At 39.0% G+C, this 23,075-nt stretch overlaps 1 protein-coding gene across 1 annotated transcript; it reads left to right on the forward strand.

Moving 5' to 3' along the window:
• Positions 1-1,503: 1,503 nt before the first annotated feature.
• LOC136866380 (cytochrome c oxidase subunit 5B, mitochondrial) lies at positions 1,504-22,410 on the forward strand. The gene is made up of 3 exons (XM_067143279.2): positions 1,504-1,710; positions 4,620-4,693; positions 22,000-22,410. Exons 1-3 carry the CDS (start codon positions 1,629-1,631, stop codon positions 22,204-22,206), a joined length of 363 nt encoding a protein of 120 aa, XP_066999380.1. The 5' UTR covers positions 1,504-1,628; the 3' UTR covers positions 22,207-22,410.
• Positions 22,411-23,075: the final 665 nt, after the last annotated feature.

Consider the following 23,075-nt stretch of genomic DNA (forward strand, 5'->3'; position numbering starts at 1 on the left):
CGGCTTAGATGGGTTGGTCACATCCAGCGTATGAATGACAGCAGACTGCCCTTTACAACTTCTCTACGGTGAGATTGATTATGGCAAAATGCCTCAAGGTACTCCTTTGAAACGTTATAAAGACCAGCTTAAGAAGACTATGAATAGCACCAACATAAATGCTAACACCTGGGCAATAACTGCACAAATCCGTGTTCTTTGGCGCAAAGCGACTGCAGAAGGCGTCTCACTGTTCGAGCAGGCACGTCGCAGACAAGTATTTGAAACCCATGAAAAGCGGAAATTACGTCAAATTCAACCGCGTCCTCCATACACCTTTAGATGTGACCTGTGTGGTCACATGTTTCATGCAAAGATTGGCTTGATCAGTTATCAGCAACATCTCCACAGAGCCAACAGACTTTATAAGAAGGATTGTAGGAGAAAAAGGCGTTCTCGGAAACGAGTAGCGGCCGACGACCATCTAAATGTAGTCTATCCATTTTTTCTTTCCAGATTCTCTAACCTACCTCATCGATTCAAACTTCTAACTTTCGATGCTCCAAAATGTCAGTATCCATCTTTCTGATGATTGCCCACTCTCGAGTAGTCGAGATATGAATGGTGTCTATTTTTATCTCCGGAATATTTTACCCGCTAGGAATCAATCATCAGTACATCATTCGTACAGAGAGCTGCATGATTTTAGGTGTTAGTTACGTCTGTATTTTTCCATTGCTTTCACCTGTGTAGCAGTATCAACGCAGCTAAGTCATGTTAAGTATTATTACAAGACTATATCAGTCAATCACCTAGACTGGTGCCCTTGCAACTTCCGAAAGGCTGCTAAAAACGTTTCGAAAACCCATTCGTTAGCCTTGTCTCTCGACAGGTAGCACCCAATATGGTTGTATCTGCGGCTCAGCTATTTGCTTCATTGGGCCGTACAAGCCTCCGCATCGTGGCAACGTCACATTGTTTGTCAGGTTAGTATGATAAGTCGCATAACGAGAAGAAATAGAACGCTGTGTCCCAGTTTATACGTGTCAATTTTCAAAATAAGTGGAAATATACTATTTTATCAAGGTAAAAGATGGTACATTTTCATGTGTTTTTATACACCATAGAAGTTATTTCTGTTCTATAAACTAGTCAAATTAACCAAACCACTTGCAATAAAAGTCTAGTGACTGGACATAGTGCTCGCGCAATACGGTACAACAAACCATACACTGATCACGGCCAACTGCTAAAATGATTACAAGATTACGAGGAGTAAACACCAATGTGGTTTTTTTTTTAATTCTTAAAAGGTTCTGCCTGAAAGCAGTAAATGCTGTATTACTGGAATAATCCAATTGAACAATAACTGCTTAGCACACAATACATGCAAGTTGCTCAGTTATGTTTGATGTCATAACCGACTACAGTAACTGTAGATGGCTCTGTTGATTTTCACCTTTTGTTTTAAATTGTACATGATGGCTACCCTGTCAGTAAAATCCTCGTCGGAAGTGCTACTCTAGTGCTCTCTGGTGATAACTTTCAGGGTGCCATAGTAATAGTGAGGAAGTTCTATTTTCCATTTTCCGCTGCGGTAACGAGGCAAGAAAAGTACTTGGGCGAGAAATTTTTCGACTTTGTGGAAAATGGCTGCATTGTGCTCAAGGATTACCTTCCAGATTTCTCGGAGGCATTTCTCTCGTTCCTCGATTCGACTGGCAGATAAAAGTAACTATGATAATCGCATTCGATTTTATTTTTGGACTTCATGCAAAGTAGTTCGCCACTTTGCTCTTACACTAACTACATCCTTCATTATTACGCTTCATTTTACCCTGATTTATTTATATTCCTAACGTAACTCGACAAGTCATTTTTAATCATTGTTTAGAATAGGTATGACCTTTACGTCTTGAGACCATTTAAAAAAATTCGTCGGATATCATACCTTTAGGGTGAAGCTATTAACATAGTAGAAATATAAATATAGTGTTCTTTCGAAGGAAGTTTTGAATTGAATATACTTCCGTTTAAAAGAAAACCATAATATATTCTCGTTTACAACTCAATATGGGTATAACCCTTGGGTGAACGAGTGTCTTAGCGTCACGCTTACTCGTTCCTGTTTAGGGAAATATATTTGTGGGATATAGTGTGGTATCTTTTTTAGAAACCCTGAAAGTGCACGATTCTTAAATTTAAGCAGTAGGAGTGAAACTTTGTTAGTGAGCATGTATAAACGACGAAACTCCCTTTTGTTTAATCAGCTGTTTCGATTAGGCCCTAGTATGTACTGTACCGGTATTCAGCAATATTTTTAACATTATTAGGAAAGTACCTTTACGGCGTGCAATGAGTGTTCATAAATTCTACTATTCAATATCGTTATTTATGATTTAACAGATCCATTTATCGATATGGCCGGTATGTCGCAATTTACATACTGTGTAGCCTAGAGATCATATGAGATGAAGAAGATAAATTACTGAAATAGTTAATGGACTTTTTTTGCTGAGCAGTAGAATGAGTTCAAGGAGATCTTAACACTGTACATAAATATTTCAAGTTATGAGATGTGGGAACAAAATGCATAGTACTAGGTTGGAGAGCTAGGGGAAGCACTGAATTGAAATACTGTGTAATTACAATAAATATGGCTATGGCATGCATTTTCTCTCCTCTCCCCTTCATTGCAATACTACGACATAGTACACTGTCGGGGAATGTTAATGTTTTGCTATATTCCCTGTACTGTATATAGGTTGTTCCTTGGGGAGTGGGGACCACGGTAGTATAGGACTGTGTGCTGCTGCCGATCTTGCCAGTTTTAGCTGGTTCTGCCAGAATTGCAGTCTTCTCTCTTCCTGACAAACCCATACGATTGGGAATGGAAAAGCCCCCTTCAGAGGCTCTTATCTTGATACGGTACCAATTTTCCAGTATCTTCTACCATGGAGGATACCTCCCTGGTCTTTTTGTACCTACTTTATCTAGTCATTTCTTGTACTTTTTTCAGTCTACCTCTTTTAATGTGGGAATGCTGGAATTTTCAGATTTGTTATTTTATTTTATGCTGTAGTCTGTTCCCTACAGTAGGTAGTAAGGAGTCCCAAATTTAAGTGGAATTCTTTATTAATTTTTTTTTTTTAGGTTGCCATGTTCTCCAGTAAGGGCCTTGTACCATATGGTACCACAGTGTTTACCATAGCTGGTGGATAAAACATTAGGCCTATGATTTTTTTTTTTTTTTTTAACTTCTGTCTCGGATTTTAAAGCATAACGAGCGGCACTTAAATATTGCCTAAAGATAATTGTAAGACTAATACATGCTTCTGTTTTATTTGTGACATTCAGACATGGCAGGTAAAAATAGTCAAGTAACTATTGTATGCGCACTTTTTAGTGGTAGATGGACATCCTAGTGCTGAATCGGTCGACCTCGGTTATCTTCGAGATTCGTATTGGCAACCTTTGAAACACAAACTAAGAATCGCTTATGATCTCTGTGCGACATCTGGCGTACATTTTACGTACTCATACTGTTGTTGTTTACACAGCAAAGCCAAACTATAGAATTCATGCTAGGAACAAGTTTCGCATCGAGAAATGTTATAATAATTATATATTGTGTGTGTGACACAGTTGTTGGCGTAAGATGATAAAGGTTTAGAAAATTCATATCGATCAATCATATTATCGATTCATTTCACATTTCATTTCCATTCACTTGGCAGTATTACCGGAACCGGCAGTGCTCCCTTCTTACTCCTCAACTCAGTACAAAAATCTATCAAAAAGTGTACGTACGATAGTTTCCTATTAGGTTTATTGAACATTTTCATTTTTGTGAAATGGTAAAATACAGTTGATGCAGATACCAACACCACACTTAACACGCTCTATGCGGATTTGAAATTCGCACACGGGGGCTGCACAGCAATGCTGTAGGGTAGTATGGGCGGTGTAGTGGTGCATGCCATCCACTTTCAATGTGTCTGATACTCGGATTCCAATGGTACTTCTATATGATGTCGGCGGACCAGTTTTGGGTGTGGGGGGGCGGTCACAGACTGCGTAAGGTACAGGTTGATACAATCTTTCTACTGAACTCCTACTGTCTTAAGTTCAAGGCCGGACTTCCTGAGCAAGATCCAGGAGTTGTGGACTATGGTTTCTAAGAGTTAGATGAATATTGCACACCACTATTTTTTTTTACACTGGATAGCAGGTGTTTTATCTATCCATGATGCAACAACTATAACCCAGAATGAACATATGTTGTACCCCGTCTGTGGACACTTGAGAAAAGAAGCATTTTTCCTCAACTTCCGAGCCGTAGTTATCGCTGATCAGCATTACCATTACGGACATAATATCCTTGAAATTAGAGAAGATGTAATATGCTGTTTACGGACATAATATCCTTGAAATTAGAGGAGATGTAAGATGCTGTTTTAATGTCCTTTAAAAAAAACAAGTTAGATCACTGCCTGTTAATTCATACATTTGAAGGTCATATATGCCGTCTGTAATAGATCAGCTGAGTTTTTCCAAAGTTGAGGAGTAACTGTTTATCATTCATTCATTCATTCTCTCAGCTGTGCGCCAAATATATATTTTCATTCTCTTTGTTGCAGTGATGCCTGATCCCCTTGAACATGCCACTGGTTTGGAGAAACGTGAGCTTCTTGCCCGAGTTGCTGGAAATGATGTACGTATTTTAATGTGCCTCGAATCTATATATATAAAATAAGAGTTTTGTCTGTCCATTGCTCAGAATTTAAAACGGGTGGTATTTCTGTATCAGTCGTGTACATAGTAACAAGGAAATGCACTTTTTCCTTAATTTCTTTCTGTATGTATGTATGTATGTATGTATGTATGTATGTATGTATGTACACGCATCACCAGAAAAAGGCTGAAGATAATATAATGAAAATCGGTATGTAAAGTTCGGGAATAAGTCGCTACAATCTAGGCCTTAAATAACCGTATTCATGCTGAAAGAAATGGTAGTTTAGGGGAAGGCCTAAAATTTAATTGTCAAATATTTATTAGTGGTCATATCTTAATGAAAATCAGGGTAGTATGTTAAGTCTGGGAATAAGTCGCTATAATCTAGGACGTAAATAATCTTATTCACATAGAGAGGAATCGTAGTTTAGGGGAAGGCCTGAAATTTAATTCTGAAATATTTATTAGTGGTCCTATCTCAATGAAAATCGGTATGCAAAGTCGGGGAATAGGTCCCTACAATCTAGGCTATAAATAATCTGATTCACGCTGAGAGAAATGGTAGTTTAGGGGTAGGCTTAAAATTTAATTCTCAAATATTTATTAGTGGTCCTTTTATCTTACTGAAAATCGATATGCAAAGTCGGGGAATAAGTCACTACAATATAATCCATAACTGATTTTATTCACGCTGAGTGAAATGGTAGCTTAGGGGAAGGTCTTAACATTAATTCTCAAATATTTGTGTTATTAATGGTCCTATTGACAAATACGAGGGTTGGGGCAAAAGTCATGGCAACTATTTTTTTCTTGAAGGTACCAGTCCGGTTGAAAAATGTGATATATACAGGCGAAAGGACAAGGTGTTAACTACATGTGTGGACAATGAATAGCACTGAAATATCGTAACACACTAATTTATTACGGTAGTATACAGGGCAATATGGCCTTCCCGGTGCAAAAGAATGACAGCACAGTAAACATAAAGTTGACATGACAAACCTGGGCCTAAAGACCCTCAAAGTAGTCCCCTGCTACTGACACCACACGCTGCCATCGATGTGGGAGGCACTGAATACCATCTGCCTCAGCATTTGCCACACCTTGTGTGAATCGGGTCACCTGTTGGCACACAGCATTAGCAATGTCCTCTCGTGTTGCAAACCGCCTACCACGTTGTGGTTCCTTAATCTTTCGAATGAGATCAAAGTCACAGGGTGAAATGTCGGGAGAGTACGGTGGATGCTCCAATTCTTCCCATCCCCAACATCGCAGTAGCTGCCCTAAACACTCTTCATCGTTTTTCATTGTTGTGCAGGATTATTGCACTGTCCACAAGATTCGGACGTTTCTCCCGAACGCTACGTCGTACCTGTCGCACCAGGAAGTCCCTGTTGTACTGTGCGGTCACTGTTCTGCCATGTGGAACAAAGTGGCAAAAGATGACACCCCTGATGTTATACGCGACGATCATTGATCGCCGTCCTGTTGCCAGCATGCAAGGTGGTCTGAGCATATTGCATAGCACACCCACATTTGAACTTCCGTCTGTGCATGTGGTACCCACCGTGATGCGATTTTGCGAAGTTGCAGTTCGTTACGCAATATCCAGTGGACGGTGCATTTCTCGATACCACTTGCCCTCTCTAACTCCAGTAGCATCCATCGTCTGTCTTCATCCAGGAGTTGCTTGATGACGGCACGTGCCATGTCGGTCTGCACACTGACAGGTTGTCCCGAACGTTGCTCATCACTGGTTGACACACCTTGCTGAAACTTTCCTACCCACCGTGCTACTGTATGGTATGGTATTATTCCCAAGGGCTTCCACTAATTCACTGTGACACTCCATTGCATTTCTCCCTCGGAGAACGGCTATTTTGATGTAAGCACACTGCTCAACACTGATTACGTCCATCTCGCATGACACTCGCCAATTGTCTGATTTCACAGCCCTCACTGCGCTACTACCAGCTATCACAGAGCCATCTGTTGTTCTGCATACACACTATGGCTGCAGAACTTCCACGCGACACATATACTTTTGTGATCTGTTCACATATCTACAAGAAAAAAAATAGTTGCCATGACTTTTGCCCCAGTCCTCGTACTACTTAACTAAAGTTATATAGTAGTCTATTAAATTTCCGATCATTTATAAGAAGGGACTACAGTCTACGTTATAAATAATTTTGTAAGACGCCCCCAATATCACAGAGTCGAAAGAAATCTAAATGTGAAAGCCTACAATACAGAAAGTTACTGCTGTATACCGAGGTTTTAATTTGCTTTACGTCTCATCGACACAGATAGGCCTTATGGCGACGATGGGATAGGAAATGCCTAGGAGTGGGAAGGAAGCGGCCCTGGCCCTAATTACAGTACAGCCCCAGCATTTGCCTGGTGTGAAAGTGGGAGACCCTGGAAAACATTCTTCAGGGCTGTCGACAGTGGGGTTCAAACCCACTACCTCCCGGATGCAAGCTCGCAGCTGCGCGCTCCTAACCGCACGGCCAACTCGCCTGGTCGTAGCGTGTATAACAGCCTGCCTGAATGTTGTCAGGAAGTAGCCGGAGAGTTATATAACTTTTTTCTTTAGCATGCCATTTCTCTGGTTCATAAATTTTCTGATACTACTGGTACGTAACAAACTGGTTCATCATAGCATTCGAGCTGTTCAATCCCTACTCTGAGGCACTGATTCGAATGATCAGTGTGCCTATGTAGTGGAACAGTGGTAGAGGAATGTTCACTGCTGTCTGCAACCTTGTCATTTCAGCACTGGAACCTTGGACTGTTATATCGGCAGCATGGTACTGTTCGTTAAAAGTTAGAAAATGTGCGTTTGTTCATTGATTATTTTATATAACATTGCCTTTAATCGCTACATTGCTACTGATGTTTTTGTAATGGCCTAAGTTGACATCAGTTAGGAAAACCACATAGACAGACTTTCTGAAAATCCCGTAGCGAAGACGGTACATCAGCTAGTTGGTAAATATAAGGTGTTGGTGATGGAATAAGTGTAGGATCAGAAAGGGAATACAAAAGCACTTTTATGGTGGTATTGGTGGTGGTAGTAGTAGTAGTAGTAGTAGTAGTAGTAGCAGCTACAGAAAAAATGTACCCGCATAATTTTCCCACCCTCCTTTAAATTCAGAAGTGGGTAATTGAATGGGGGGGGGGATGGATTTATCAAGGGTATCAAAGTTTACTGGTGAGGGTGGGGGGTAGTGGCCAATGACCTTCGATGGTAAGGAATAAGATAAAATTGTTTAGAAATTGGAAATTTTTTCCATAGGTGGCACTTAGTTAATAAACTATCCCCTCTGCAATAAATTTTTCAAAGGTACAAGTTGTCTTTGTATGTACTGGTCCACAGCTTATCCCAATAAACCTCTTAAAGAAGACGGTACAATAACCATATCACAGGATTCTTTTTTTTTTTTTGAGGAACTGGCTTCATGTAAGAACAGGGGCCTGTATTACGACAGCCAGATAATCAACATAGATGTTGATTCCCATAGGGAACATGAAATATTTGTCCCAAATGAGTTAATTTATGTAGTTGGTCTGTTATTGGACATAAGTTTTCCACCTAACTCATTCCTGGTTGCAGTGTTTTGCCCCAGTGTGCTAAATTGGGCTCATCAGTTAGTAAACAGCACACCTACCAGGCAGGCATCAATTTTTGAAAATGAGACAGTCTCTCATAGTGCATTGGCACTGCCGGTGGCTCCAAGTAGCCTACGCAGTGGCCTCCACGGTATGCACTAGCCATCCTTTTTGGTAGGTGTGCTGTTTACCAACTGATGAGCCCAATTTAGTACAGGGGCGAAACGGTGGCTACCAGGAATGAGTGAGCTGGAAGATTTATAATGTCCAATAACGGACCAGTTACATTGGTATTAGCCAGATAAATGTGCAGTTTAAATTTGTGCAGCAGTTTGCAAATTTATCTGGAAGTTGGGTTGAAAACGCATAGTACGACATTCGTTTACATGCAGTCTGGAAGAATAGTATGTAGTTTCGCTACGCTGAAGATGGAGCGGCAATTAAAAGTGTTATCTGGGACTTCGCTGTAAGAATCATGATGGCTGCACATCGTGATGAATCTGCATCTGTGTGATGCTATACAAACATTTTTATTTGGTCCCCTCAAATTCCCTATGCTGCTCACAATATATTAAAATCCTCAAATTTCCTTTTGCGACATTTTATACTTCCCACCATTTACACCACGTCAGGCCGTTTGATATGGGAAAAATATTGAAGTCAAATGGCGTTGCAACTAACCTATAATGTTTTGAGTAACCAGGCATGATGACCAAACCAAAACTTTACAACAGCACACGGGTGAATCCAGCCGATTACGAATATCAGGGGAAGATACACAAAACCACATGACAGCTCTAATGAGCGGATTGCCTACTCTACAAATTTACGCAAAACAATAATTCTGACGAGCGGGTTGCCTACCCAACAAATTTTTTTGTATATAAAATTTGCGTGGACATGAAAGATTGACACTATTTTGATGAATGGAAAGGCATGTTCTTGGAAAATGTGTAAAGTGGTGGATACTCTTGGCATTGAAAATTTCAGCGCATCCAATGGCTGGATTGGATGGCTATTTAGGAAAAGGCATAACATTATCTACAAATTTGTTTGTGGGGAATCAAGCTCAGTTAGTGATAAAAATGTGGAAGAGTGGATTAGTGGAAGATTGCAGGAGCTGACCAATAAGTACGAACCTAGGAACATTTTTAACCTAGACAAAACTGGGCTGTTTTCCAATGTGTTGCCGAGCAAAACTTGGCATTCAGAGGGGATAAATGACACTGTGGGAAACACAGTAAAATGAAGCTCACAGTGATGGCTGTAAGAATCTCCACCCCTTTGTTATAGGGAAGTTTAAAAAGCCTCGTTGCTTTAAGAATGTGTGATCATTACCAACTGCCTGTGATGCCAACCGTAAAGCTTGGATGACCTCTGACCATTTTTGACATCAGTTCTGCTGCTCTCGATTTTTAAAATGGGTGCACAAAATAAAAAGATCGTTCTTTTCATCAAAAGTTGTCCTGCTGTTACTATCTCCGTTAATGCTACGTATATTTCCTACCTTCGTATGCTGCTTTTCTCCGGTCACGCCGCCGCTGCTTCACTCATTCTACTGCTCTGTTCACCTGTCGTCTGCCTGCTCAGTTCATCAAGTGTCTCTGACGTCGTCTTCTTCTCCACGCACTGCCTTCTCCGCTTGTGTGTGCGCTTCTGCTTACCTCTATTGGACACGTGATTATGACGTTTCTGGAACGTGCTGACTTTCAACTTCTATTCTTCTCAATGTTTCTGTACCGCTATATATTCTCACTTTGCCACTCTAAAAATTGAGTCTGCCTTCGTCTCAGAGTGGTGGAACACCTGGACAATTGTGCTATGTTCTGAATTGTCATTACCATCTGGACTGTTATTTCTTCAGGTTATTTGGTTAGCAAGACTTATAATGTTATTTTGACATTAAATTCTTCATTGGGCCATCTGCCCCAGTTGAACTTTGCTTTCGCCAGCTTATTACGGCATCAAAATTAAATATGCAAGACATTATTTCTACTTAAAATTTTCTACCATGAACTGTACTACGGACAGTGGAATTTTGAACTCACATTATCTGCTTCCTAGGGCCAATGCTACTTCCTGCAATAACCTGCAGCATAACTACACTTAGCGAAGAAAATCCTTTCCCCAGTTCCATTCACATATTCCTTTCTTTTTGCATCTTCTTTTCTTCTAATTTTTAGGTTGTTTCCTCTTATTGGAGTATTACCACTCTTTATTGTACGCTTAATACTTATTCATACGTTTTTTTTATTTTATGTATTTCTGATTTTCTTTATTGTAAATGTGGCACGTTTTCCTTGTCTTCTGAGATTTCCTCTATATATTTTACTGTCTAGTAAACTCTTGTCTGGGATTCACAGTATTGTTGAAAAATATTTAATTATTCATTTACTTATTGTTAAATATATCTTATTTATATGGTTAACCTTTGGTTTTCTCTTGTTCCTATATTTTTCTCTTGGCCTAGTTCCTTCTCACTGCGCATTTCCATCATTCAATTATTATTATTATTATTATTATTATTATTATTATTATTATTATTATTTATCGTGCTGCTTCTTCTACCACTTGTATGCTTAAGCTATATATTAACTATTTCTACAACTATATTATCTCAGCATTGTACGCACTTACAACGACAACTGAGGGCAACACTGCTAACTGCACAAGCTAGCTGCAGCCTATGGATTTAGGTATTATATACTCCTTTGTCATTTTATAGGAAGAACCTGGTGCAGCATATTTTACTCCTTGTTTAAAGTTTCAAATCTTGGATGCGCTTCACTTCTTTGCTAGATCTTGGAAAGCTGTGAAGCAGACAGTGATCTCAAATTGTTTCTTGAAAGCAGGATTCTTCAAAAACCATCCCAACTCTTGGCTGCCAGTGGAAGTAGGTGGCAGCCTGATTCTTGATGTATGGAGAATGTTGCAGTCATACTGCACTACTGAGGACTTTCTTCAGGTGGATGATTCTGTGACACTGCAGAAGGAAGAAGTGTGGAGGAGTTAAGTTGTGGAACAAACAGCAGCCAAGTCTCCCATCAGTGATGATGATGGAGAAGAAGAAAATTACCGCTGTGAAGTGATGCCTACCAGAGCTGAGCAAGTGCAGCAGTGGACATTTTACTTAGATATGTTGTCTATAGAGAGGGCTGAAAATAATTTTCATAACCTTTATGAACTTGAAAACCAAATAGAGGACATTAGAAGTTGTGTAAACAGATCGATTCTGGTCTATTTCAGTAGGAAGTAGAGGTTGTGTAGTTTTCCATCTAGAATAAGTGTGTGTGAATGTTGAAAATAGGTGCAATAGTAGTAATTAAAATGTACCATCCAGAGAAAGAAAATTTATTGTGTATTAGATACTTCTGTAGCCATTCTAAGAAAAAACAAATTAAATTAATGTACTATATTACGAAATATTTTAACTACCTACTGGTACCCTTCTCGTGATCAGTGGCTGGGCAGAATTACAAAGTTAGTGTAATGTCAACAGTTAATTTACCCTGGACCTTTATTTGAGGTAAGTAGTGTAATAGGATTAAGATTAAAATGCTCAATTAATAATATGCATTTGTATAATGCTTTTGTCCTTTTCCAGAGCATTTTTACATACCGTATAATCTCGAATACCACCCGCCACCGAATAAGACCCACATCCTTATTTTGAAAGAACAAAAATTATAAATTAAAAAAAAGTGATGTCAAAATTATTTAAGATTCCATGCCGTCAAAATTCACAAACACAGCAGCTGAACTTCCGGATGCTGAATATGACCAGTTGGCGTCAGTATGTGATTATCAGACGCCATCCATTCTGTATAGAGCTATTTCAAGACTGCTTTAAATGGACAGTTCACGCAGATATCCAGTGGCTGTAGCATAGACGTCATCCCGCCCGGAATGGCTGCTAGGTCGGTTTTCCCATCCTTGTTATGTTTCTTCACAGCATCTGTTGTGTGGCCGTGGTAACTGTCGAGAACAAGCAAGCTCTTTTGTCTCAATCGTGCACCAGGGAGACGTTGTCAAACACATTTTACCCAGTCTTCCACAAATGAACTGTCCATCCAGCCGGAGTTCTGAGATCTGACGATGACACTAGCGGGTAGATTTTTAGGAAGTGTCTTTCGCTTGAGAACAATGTACGGCGGCAATTTGGTTCCGTCAGCGAGAATACACAACATTACCATACACCGTTGTTTTTCATTACCACGTGTTCTAATGGAAACACTTTTCGCACCCTTAACATTCACAGTCCTGTCCATTGGCATTTCAAAGTAGACTGGCGTCTGATCTGCATTGCCAATTTCGAAAGCGAATGCTGTATCCATTTCCCTTCTGCAACCAAATTATGTGATGCTGAAACGACAATAACTTCTCATCGTAGGCACCAGGAAGACGATGTGAAATTGAGGTACGCCTTCGTACGCTCAACCCATTTCTGTTATAAAAATTACAAACCCATCCCCGGCTTGCCTTAAACCCTTCCATTGAAAGTTCCTTTGCGATCTCTAATGCCTTTAGCTGACACATTTCGGTTGACACACCATATCCCAATTCCTGCCTTTCTGTCACATATTTTTAATTTTTTTTTTTCAATTTCTGGAAATTGTACACTCAGTCCACGAAAAGTTCTACGTTCACCATTACATGTTAATAGCACATTTTTCTTCTTTCTCCAAACGCGAATACACGACTCGTCAATATCTTATTTCCTACCGGCGACAAGATTTCCAATAATTTTGGCTTCCCGAACTACTTTCAGTTTTTCACTCGCAGTAAAAGATCGCAAACGCTTTGTGAAATTTACATTAATACTCTGAGAACGTGCGTGAGACTGACTCCAACCGCGGAAGTAGCGTATACTGAGAGCGGAGAGAGCATTGTGTGTGATGCATGATTTACACGCATTCGGAAAGATAAATTTCCCAAAATTTTAAATAAGACCCGCACCCAATTTTGGAAGCGATATTTTCGAAAAAATAGTGTGGGTGGTACTCGAGATTATACTTTATATATAAGTTGTTTCCCCACGATTTACACTTTGTCCCCCGTTTACACCAGTATTCCTTGGGTCCCTTCAAGATTGTAAAAGAGGGGTAATACTGTATTATAATGTAATCTGTGTATATATTTATAAAATATATCATGCTTCCTGTCCAGCTACGATAGGGTTTTTAAAATGCTTCCCGAACTAGTAAGTTGTTGCCACTAACTATATGAGTTGAATGCTAGCAGAGTTTCGTCAAGCTTCCTTGGTAGTCATTATGGTGTCATCTTTTGCTGCTGCCAGGCCGTTGTTTGTCTGTTCGAGTCGCATTAGTTGAATTTTTTTTTTCACCGTCTGCAGGTTAGTCGGCAGGGTAGTAGAGGTGGCGATACTCAATTCCTAATCACTAGAGTGCCATTACTATTCCTGATAGCTGCAGTTGCTAAAGTGCAGCCACTATGCAGTAATTGGGAGATCTGTCGACAGCCCTGAAGATGGTTTTCTGTGGTTTCCCATTTTTACACCAGGCAAATGCTGGGGCTGTACCTCAATTAAGGCCACGGCCGCTTCCTTCCAATTCCTAGGCCTTTCCTATCCCATCGTTGCCATAAGATCTATCTGTGTCGGTGTGACGTTAAGCAAATAGCAAAAAAAAAAAAAAAAGAGAAAGAGAGAGAGCCATTAGTTTAAATTTTTTTTTAACCTTCTAAAGGTTAGTTGGCACAGTACTAGAAGTGGTGATATAAAATTCTTAATCACTAGGATGCATGCTAAATTCTTTGATTTTTTCGAGACCTCTCCACGACACTTGTATGGAGTAAGGGTGTATGACGTTCACGATTTATCCGTCGAATGGAGACATTAAGGAGGTTATATATTTCTTTGACTTTATAACAGTTTACTACTAAGTATTTACACTAAAGTGAGATAAATGCTAACATTCTTAAAAAAGGCCTACTTATTAAATTAGGAACAAGAAATTAAATAATTGATAAAATTAATTTGTTTTACGACTGAACAAAATTGGTGGCATTAATTACGAATATAAACTTTATTTTTGCCATAACGTGCATTCTTATTAGTATTGGAGAAAAAAAAAATTATATCTTGTGATAGGAATTATTCATGAGATACATAACTTGAATCTTACCTTTTTCATCCATGTAACATTTTCAGTCTTTTTATTTTCTACATCATTGTTTGTTACATATTCAATTAATTTTAATGTTTCTTTATATGTGTAGATTTTAGTCCTAATTCTTCAGTCTGCCAAAACTAATGAATTTATAAACTATCTGAAAAAGAAAACATTTGGTAGCAGAATTATACCAGGAAAAGAAATAACTTCATTAAAACAGAACGACATGTTTCGTTCTCGAAAGAACATCAGATTCTATCAAATCACACTTGAATATATTTAGAAATGTATAGACATTCACGTTTATTTCTATTTTAATCCTTAAAAACTTCAATTTTGGAACTTATCGTAATTAAGTCCTTGCTGTTCTCCACTAGCATAGAATGCAGGCTGTTGCAATACTGTTACTCTGTCATTCCAGCTGGCTAGTCAGTCCATTGACCTTCTGCCATGCCCCCCGGCGTGCCCAAGGTTGATCAGTAACACACACTGAAGTTTACTTTTAGGTGTTTTGTTTTTAGTGCTCCCCTAATTGTTGTTGTTGTTTTGTAAACTATGTAGCATTTCTTAATGAGCATATAATAGATTGCCTATTATACCAGTAATTTTTGTTATGTCATTTTCTGCTTATGTCAGCTCTTTTGGAACATATTTGCATTTTTATTATTATTCTTCGTTATGCCCAATTTGAACTTGTTCATTGGCTTGATTGTTTTCACCTTATCCTCCCAAAATCTCTTCATGAATGCACTGTGTTGCATCTTGTGTTCTGTGAACCAGTTTTATTTCCTTTTAGGGTTTCTCTACGAATTTGTGCTTGGCGACTATATGGTGTTGTCCGTGATATTCATTTATTGGAGGCCCGCCTTAGTTTCTTCTAGCCGGTTTATTTTTACCTGCTTTGAGTTGATTACTTCAATTAATCTTTTGGCGAGTCTGCCGGTGTTCATTCTATAGATATGGCCGTAGAATTACAGGCGTCTCTTGCATACGGCATCAGTGAACCTGTCAGTTAATGATTAGAGGTCCACTGTTTTCCTGTTAATCCACATTCCATTTTCTCTCATGGGACCATAAATTTTCTGGAGAATTATAATTTCTTGCTTTTCAATTTATATAATTCAATTTTAGAGTTACAAAGGACATGGTTTCTGAGCCGTATAAGGCTTCCGGCAAAATAACTGTCTTGTAGCTTCATAATTTTGCATTATGCGATGTGACTTTTGTTTTAGTAATTCCACATTAGTCTGTATGCCTTATGGGGTTTGGTGGCTCTTTCTATGTTGCTCCTACCATCTAGTCCCGTTGGTGGTATGATTTCTCTAAAGTACTTGAAGGAGGACACCTGTGAAATTGTGCTGCTTTCCATCTCTAGCAGTTTTTTTTTGCTATGTTGATGTAGATTTTCCATGTTTTTTTTTCATATGATGTCTGGAGGCCTGCCTTTGATTCTATATTGTGTAATCTCTATACAGCATATCTGGTTTCATCTCTGTTCTTAGTAATGATGCTAGATCATCAGCAAAGGCAAAACATTTCACCTTGACTTTGCTACCCAAATTTCCGATGCTCACACCTTTGACGTCCCTTTCCCATTCTCTAATAACTTCGTCTAGAACTTAAAAAGAATAGGGGAGATACCGTCACCTTGATGAACGCCTGTACATATTTTAAAAGGCTCAGAAATTTCCCCAAGGAATTTCACTTTAGAAGCTGTATTCATTAGAGTTTACCAGATTAGTTCTCTGGTCTTCCTGTCTTCTTCTAGAGCCTATAAAAAATGGTACGTCTGTCCACAGAATCATACACCTTCTTAAAGTCCAAAAAAGTTACAGTTTGGTACCTCGGCAGATCGTTTATATATTTCTTTGACTTTATAACAAATTCCATATTTGTTCAGCACATGCTTGACCTTTCCTGAAACCCTCTTGGTACTCTCCAATCTGTCTATTTTTCTGAATGGTTTAAGAGAGTTTTAAAAAGAATTTTGTATGTGATCGGTAGTAGGGATATGCCTCTGTAGCTGTTTGGATCCACCTTGCAGCCTTTTTATGCAATGGGTGTATTAGTGCGCACTTTCAATCCTGCGAGATCCTTTCAGTTTCCCAGATTTCTAATAAGATAGCATGAATTCTGCTTATGAGGTCATCTCCTAGTTTCCACATCTATGCGGTGATGCCCTGCTCTCCAGGGACTTTATTCTTTTTAAGCAATTGGACGATCTGTGCTGTTTCCTGTATTGTCAGGGGTTGTGAATAAGGGTTTGGCATGGCTCTTTGAAGTTCAATCTTTCTTTTGGGGAATCACAGTTGAGGTCTCAGAAGTATTCGGCTAGAATTGTACAGTTGTCTTTGGTGTTTGTTTCTAATGTTCCATTTGCTCGATGGAAACATAAAGATGGTAATTGATAACTGAAGGTAAGGTCTTGTATAAATTTCTAGTGGTGGTTTTATTTTTTAAAGGAATTCTTGCTCGATTTCTATGAGTCTGTTTTTGTCATACGCTCACTTCTCCTGGCAGATTATTTTTAGGTAATTTTCTACACTATTAAGAAGGCCTCCCATTGTTCAGTTGTTTGATGTCCATTCCACTGATTCCATGCTTTCCTCCAGTCATAAATGGCTTTATTACAGGTCATGTTCCACCAACCAAGTTTTCATTTCCTCGGAGGCTGTCCTAACTTCAGGGCTGATGTTTGCAGTGTTTTACATAGGATCGGCCAGTTATTGGGATCCTGCTCCTGTATTATGTCTTGTAAGGAAGTGCTGATGTTTAGTTAAAGGCATTCTGGGTCAGCTCTTAGAAATCTGTTGTGTTTAGGTTTGGATCGGTGTAAGTCGACAACTCCCTTCCATTCTCTGGCATTTTTGATTTTCCTTATATTCCTTCTGGGAATTGCATCGTGATTGCTCTGGAATTTCCCTAATAACTGCTTCGGTAATTTCCACATTTTCCTTTTTTTTTTTTTGTTGGGGTCTTACAAAATACATAGACATGAGTTTCAGAGCGCAAGTTTTACAGAAGTCTGTAAGGCGTTCTCCTTTCTGATTCATCCTCCGATGTGCCTAATGGCCTAGAATCCATTTTTGTTTGATGTGATGTTTTGGAGTTTTGCTAGTGGTTTCTTCTAGGAGGTTGCAGAAAGCTTCAACTTTCTCTTGGTTTTTCTTATTGTCAGTGGTTATGAGAGCGTGGGCATTGACCAAGGAGTAAGCTTTGTTGCTCTGTTTCACAGTAAGTACTGAGATTCTTTCAGATGGGGATGTAAAGCCAAGTACTGAATTGATGATTGTTTTTCGTACAGCAAAGGCTGTCCCTAAAGCCAAGTACTGAATTGATGATTGTTTTTCGTTCAGCAAAGGCTGTACGTAGTTGTGGTAGGTTCCCGTGGATTCTTACAGCAGGTTTTCCTTTAAATATCCTGTACTCTACAGAGTCAAAATGATTTTAATCTCGGAAATGCGTTTTCTGGAGTGCGGCTATTTGAATATCAAACTTGTTGAGGGTGTCTGTGAGCTGCTTAAGTTTGCCTGTTTTCAGCAGGATGTTGACATTAATTGTACCGAAGAAGGTCCTTTTCTTGGGATGAAGAGATTTTGAGAAGCTGCGACCCTTCTCTGCATGGCACTCCCGATCCCTGCAGAATCCACTGATCGGGAGAAACCAGACTGTGTGTCCAGAGCCTTGGGTAATTCATGTGCCATTTTGCAAGTTGAAGATCCATGCAGGGGTGATCATAACTGTCACAAGATTACAACTCAATTGTTGAGATTGAGAAATGCGTCTTGGTGTCTTCCGGATGAATTCTCTTTTACGGTTGACCAAATATATAGTCAAAAGCAAACCCCTCCCTCCTTTACCTGGGCTTGGAACTGGCAACAGCAACCACTGAACTACACAGTCCATCCAGTGACTGCTGCAGGCGAAGTTTATTATTATTATTGTCACTTTAGTTTTTAATTATTACCATAATTTGCATTTTTAATTTTGTTGTTATCGTTGTATATTTTTAAAATTAAATCTAGTGTGGAAACTTAGTTTTGCTTTGCTTAAATATATGGCGTTGCAGATTGTTTTGTGACGTTTGAGTTCATTGAAATTATGCTACCATTTTATTTAATTATTATTATATTGTTATAATTTATTTTTCTATTCACATTCCTCTGCAGCGACCTTATAAAAGTCCATATGAAATATTGCAATGCTCTCGGAAAATCTTCAGCATCAGTATCAGTTGGAGATAATAAACAGTATCACACGCTCTACTGAAGCTTGTAGTTAGCAATAGTGGAACAATGCCCTCCATTTCAAATGCTCACCCACCTGTAACGCCAATCCAGCAGTGGAACCAGCAATTGTGTAATTCAGATTATTATTAACAGTTAATGCCTTTAACTATCAACATACAGTGTTCACCTTGTGAATTTTTAATTTAATTTTTGTGATGTGTACGCCTAGGCAACAGCCTAGTCAGCCCATTCCTAAATACGGCTCTGTTGTTGGACCCTTATCCTAAAGAACCGAATGAAGGGGAACATTGTGCACACAGTTCTTAGGGAGGCTATTCATTTATGAGAATTCAGATCAGCTGTGAAATGTGGCGCTGTTCATCTTCTCTGTGGCAGTTGTAGTATTTTTTTTTTCTTCTTTCAAATTAACATACTGTATATAGACAGTTGGTTACAAATCTATTTACCATACCATCATGTAGTTCAATACTTCACTCCCCTTTTTCAGTAGGCTCTGCTATTGTATCTTCCACAGAATGAGTGGCAGATATCTAGAACACTTGTTTTTAGGTAGGAGCAAGGTTCATAGTACAAAGTACCTAAGAGAATGAAATTAACATTATATAAACAGTATTTTATACCAATTGTAACATACGGACTAGAAACTCTGGTAACTAACAACAGACAAGATAGTAAGATCCAAGCAGTAGAAATGACATCAACTGGGCAAGTTAGCCGTGCGGTTAGGAGCGCACAGCTGTGAGCTTGCATCCAGGAGATAGTGGGTTTGAACTCCACTGTCAGCAGCCCTGAAGATGGTTTTCCATGGTTTCCCATTTTCACACCAGGCAAATGCTGGGGCTGTTCCTTAAGGCCACGGCCGCTTCCTTCCTATTCCTAGGCCTTTCCTCTCCCATCGTTCCCATAAGACCTATCTGTTGGTCCAACGTAAAACAAATAGCAAAAAAATGAAATTTTTAAGAACATCGGTTAAAAAGACGAGAAGAGATAGAATTCAAAATATTAAAATCAGAGAAGAGCTAAATATAGAACCTTTAGTACAGAAGATACAGAAAGCAAGACTGAGATGGTTAGGACATGTAAGAAGAATGGGAAAGGAACGAGTAGCAAGAACGGAATTGGAAAGAGAAGTTAAAGGGGAAGAGACCAGTTGGAAGACCGAGAAGAAGGTGGATGGATCAGATTTAGAAGGACATTAGAGGAGTTGTGTTGGATGTGGGGGAAGTAATGGAGCAGGAAAAGTAGAAGGGCAGAAAGGAGTGGAGGAGGCTTGTTAACCACACCCGGGTGACTAGAGTGGGACATTGATGATGATGGTTCATATTTCAATTTTTTTGCATTTCCTGTCATAGTTTTGTTCATGAGCCATTTTGTATTGCCTTTGAAGCATTGAACTTGACACATTTTAGCATGTTTCTAACACTGTGACTATCAATCAAACTTACTGACACCGAAAACAGTTCAGAGGAAACTGAGGACTGACTACCTGATTGGAAACACTCATTGAAGAAGGAAAGTGACAGACTAGGTCAAATAATGTCACGTAGTACTGAGGTTGGAGAAGGACAAGCCTGTTTTCATGTCAAGTCATATATATATCTTTGGGCCTGTGGAAACCATCATAATCATCATCATGTGGAAACTATATGATAATAATGTGGAAGAAATACTGACATATATCGAGAGTGAGAATTACTTAAAATTACTGTCATTATTTACCATACTAGCATAGTCAGCCATGAGAGAACTCATGTTTCTGGGTTCGCCAAAATATGGTGGAATATATAGACATGTGGGAACCTTACCGATCAAAGTTCTAAGCTGAAATTTTTCAAATAGCGGCTTTCACAGGCACAGTGACGATATATTTAAATGTGTTTTATCTACTTAATTCATTAGCACCAGTTGTAAGATTATGTGCAGGCCAAGTCTGCAAGAATATTATTAGGAGGCTTGAACTCTATATTATTTGTTTAAGTAGGCCTGATAATTTGAATAGGGACACTACCTGAATTAACATTTCCTGTCTCATCTCCTATGTATTTAGAGTTCAGTTTCCTCTGAACTGTTTTTTGGGCCAGTAAGGTTGATTGCTGGTCAGTCACAGTATTAAAAACATGTTATGACAATGTGTCAATTCAGTGCTTCAAAAGTTCATCTTCTGTGCTAACTGTTTCTGCATCACTTTCACTTTCTTCAGTACAAATTTCAAACTATCACTGCACTTGTAAACATGTATTGATCTAATTCTTTGCAAATGTCCTCTTCCTTCTACTTGCTATATGCAGCCATGTTGCTGCATTGTGTTTTCATTGTCATCTGATGTTTTCTCTAAGAATAAAATACCCTGTATCTTCTCATATTGTGCAGGTCACTTGTATCACTGGTGCCAAGAAGTTACATCGCCCACAGATGACAGAGGAAGACAGTTTGAAACTAGAGTATGCTGTAGTACACAAATCGCGGGAGACAGTGTGCGAGTCCAGTATGCTTTAGTTCGCAGCCCGCGAGAAATATATATATATATTTTTACAAAGCTTTACGTCACACAGACACAGATAGGTCTTGTGGCAACGACAGGATTGAGAAAGAAGCGGTCGTGGCCTTAATTAAGATACGGCCCCAGCATTTGCCCGATGTGAAAATGGGAAACCACTGAAAACCATCTTCAGGGTTGCCGGCAGTGGGGTTCGAACCCACTATCTCCCAGGTGCAAGCTCACAGCTGCGTCGCCCTAACTGAACAGCCAACTCGCCTGTTTGCGGGAAATAGTTAATGTTTACCTTCATCCTGTATCTTTAAATTGTATAATTCCACCTAACATTTTCTTTTCCACATTGAGCAAGTGGCTGCGCAGTTTGGGTCATGTAGCTGTCAGTTTGCATTAGGATATAGTACTGTTGGCAGCCTTGATATTGAATTTTCATGGTTTTTCCATTTTCTCACCAGGTAAATACCAGGTAAGGCCACGGGTGCTTCCTTCTGGTTCCTACGCCTTTCCTATCCCATCGTCGCCATAAAAACTATTTCATGTTATGTAAATTGTAAAAGAAAAATTAATCTTTTCTATTGCTTATTTCCTATTTTTCTTCGTTTTCCATTCCCTCCAGAGTGTCTCCTTAATTACCTTTCCAGATGGTTTTCCAGCTGCTCGTTCTGAACTTCTGACAACTGTTCTCTTACATTTCTTCTATTCCTGCTGAATATTCCAAGTCTATTTGTCAAATTAAAATTAATTATCCCTCAGCTATCTCCAGATAACTTTGATGTTCATTTTTGTGTTTCAGAATCCATTTGACATGAAGATTCTGAAACGTGGACTTGGTACGAAGGATCAGCCAAACAGTATTCCTTCTGCTTTTGACAATCGTCTTATAGGTTGTATCTGTGAAGAAGATTCCACCCATATCAACTGGATGGTACTGAACAAGGGAGAGCCTACTCGCTGTGAATGCGGGCATTGGTTTAAACTTGTAGAGAAGGCTCCTGTTTAGAAGTATTTCAGGAACTTGTGTTAGTGATGTATAAACTGTAAGTTAAATCTATTCAAATTCTAGTGTGGAGATTTCCGTGCTCCTTTATTAATCATTCAAGTGAACAGAGGGAGTTTTCACTTTCAACTTCACCTAGAAGTATGCAAGATTTTCATTTGTTGTTAGAATGTACATACAATTTTGAAATAAAGTTGTGAGGATTTATTGATTGTCTTTTTATTTCAAGATTTACATTAACACATATAGCATTCATCTAACTTTTCTGTTTGTGGTATAATTAAATTAGCATTTCCAAAATTCTGTGTATGTTGTAATCGTACAAAAGTACGATCCCTGGTTTTAGGTTAGGAAATATTTGTAAATTATGATCTCCCGATTTTAGGTAGTGAATATCACTAGTTTGTTACATGAAGGTGTAAGAACATAGTATTATAAGGATTTGTAGTTAGGGAATATTGAACATGTATATCCTTATATTGGTATAACTTTTAATTTGGGTAAGAGTACATGGCCTAGCAGTGAAGATTGTGAAACGTGGGAAACAGGGACTATATCAGTCAAGACAGTTGAGGGCAGGTGAAAGTGTTGCCAATTCATCAGTGTGGATGAACACTAGACATCGGTAATTTCCATATCGACCGCTCTGTAACCAATCCAAAAGCTCCGATTTTGAATGAGGGGGTGACTGAAATGCGTTTGAAGATGTTTGTTAGACCATTGCTACTAGTGAAATTTGGGCGACGCTAAGGCCACGTAGAGCAAGCATATATATACGTGCACACGTGTGATGAGGTCATTATTCATTTATCCATTACAGAATTGGTAGTGTTGAACCTTGATTGTGGAGTCATTACTGTACCATCACAGAG

The sequence above is a fragment of the Anabrus simplex genome, chromosome 3, assembly GCF_040414725.1.
Source record: "Anabrus simplex isolate iqAnaSimp1 chromosome 3, ASM4041472v1, whole genome shotgun sequence".
Lineage (NCBI taxonomy): Eukaryota > Metazoa > Arthropoda > Insecta > Orthoptera > Tettigoniidae > Anabrus > Anabrus simplex.

Coding starts and splice junctions, on each gene's coding strand:
- LOC136866380 (XM_067143279.2), top strand. CDS start 1,629: ATGGCTGCATTGTGCTCAAGGATTACCTTCCAGATTTCTCGGAGGCAT. Junction 1,711..4,619: donor GATTCGACTGGCAGATAAAA/GTAACTATGATA, acceptor TCTTTGTTGCAG/TGATGCCTGATCCCCTTGAA. Junction 4,694..21,999: donor CCCGAGTTGCTGGAAATGAT/GTACGTATTTTA, acceptor TTTGTGTTTCAG/AATCCATTTGACATGAAGAT.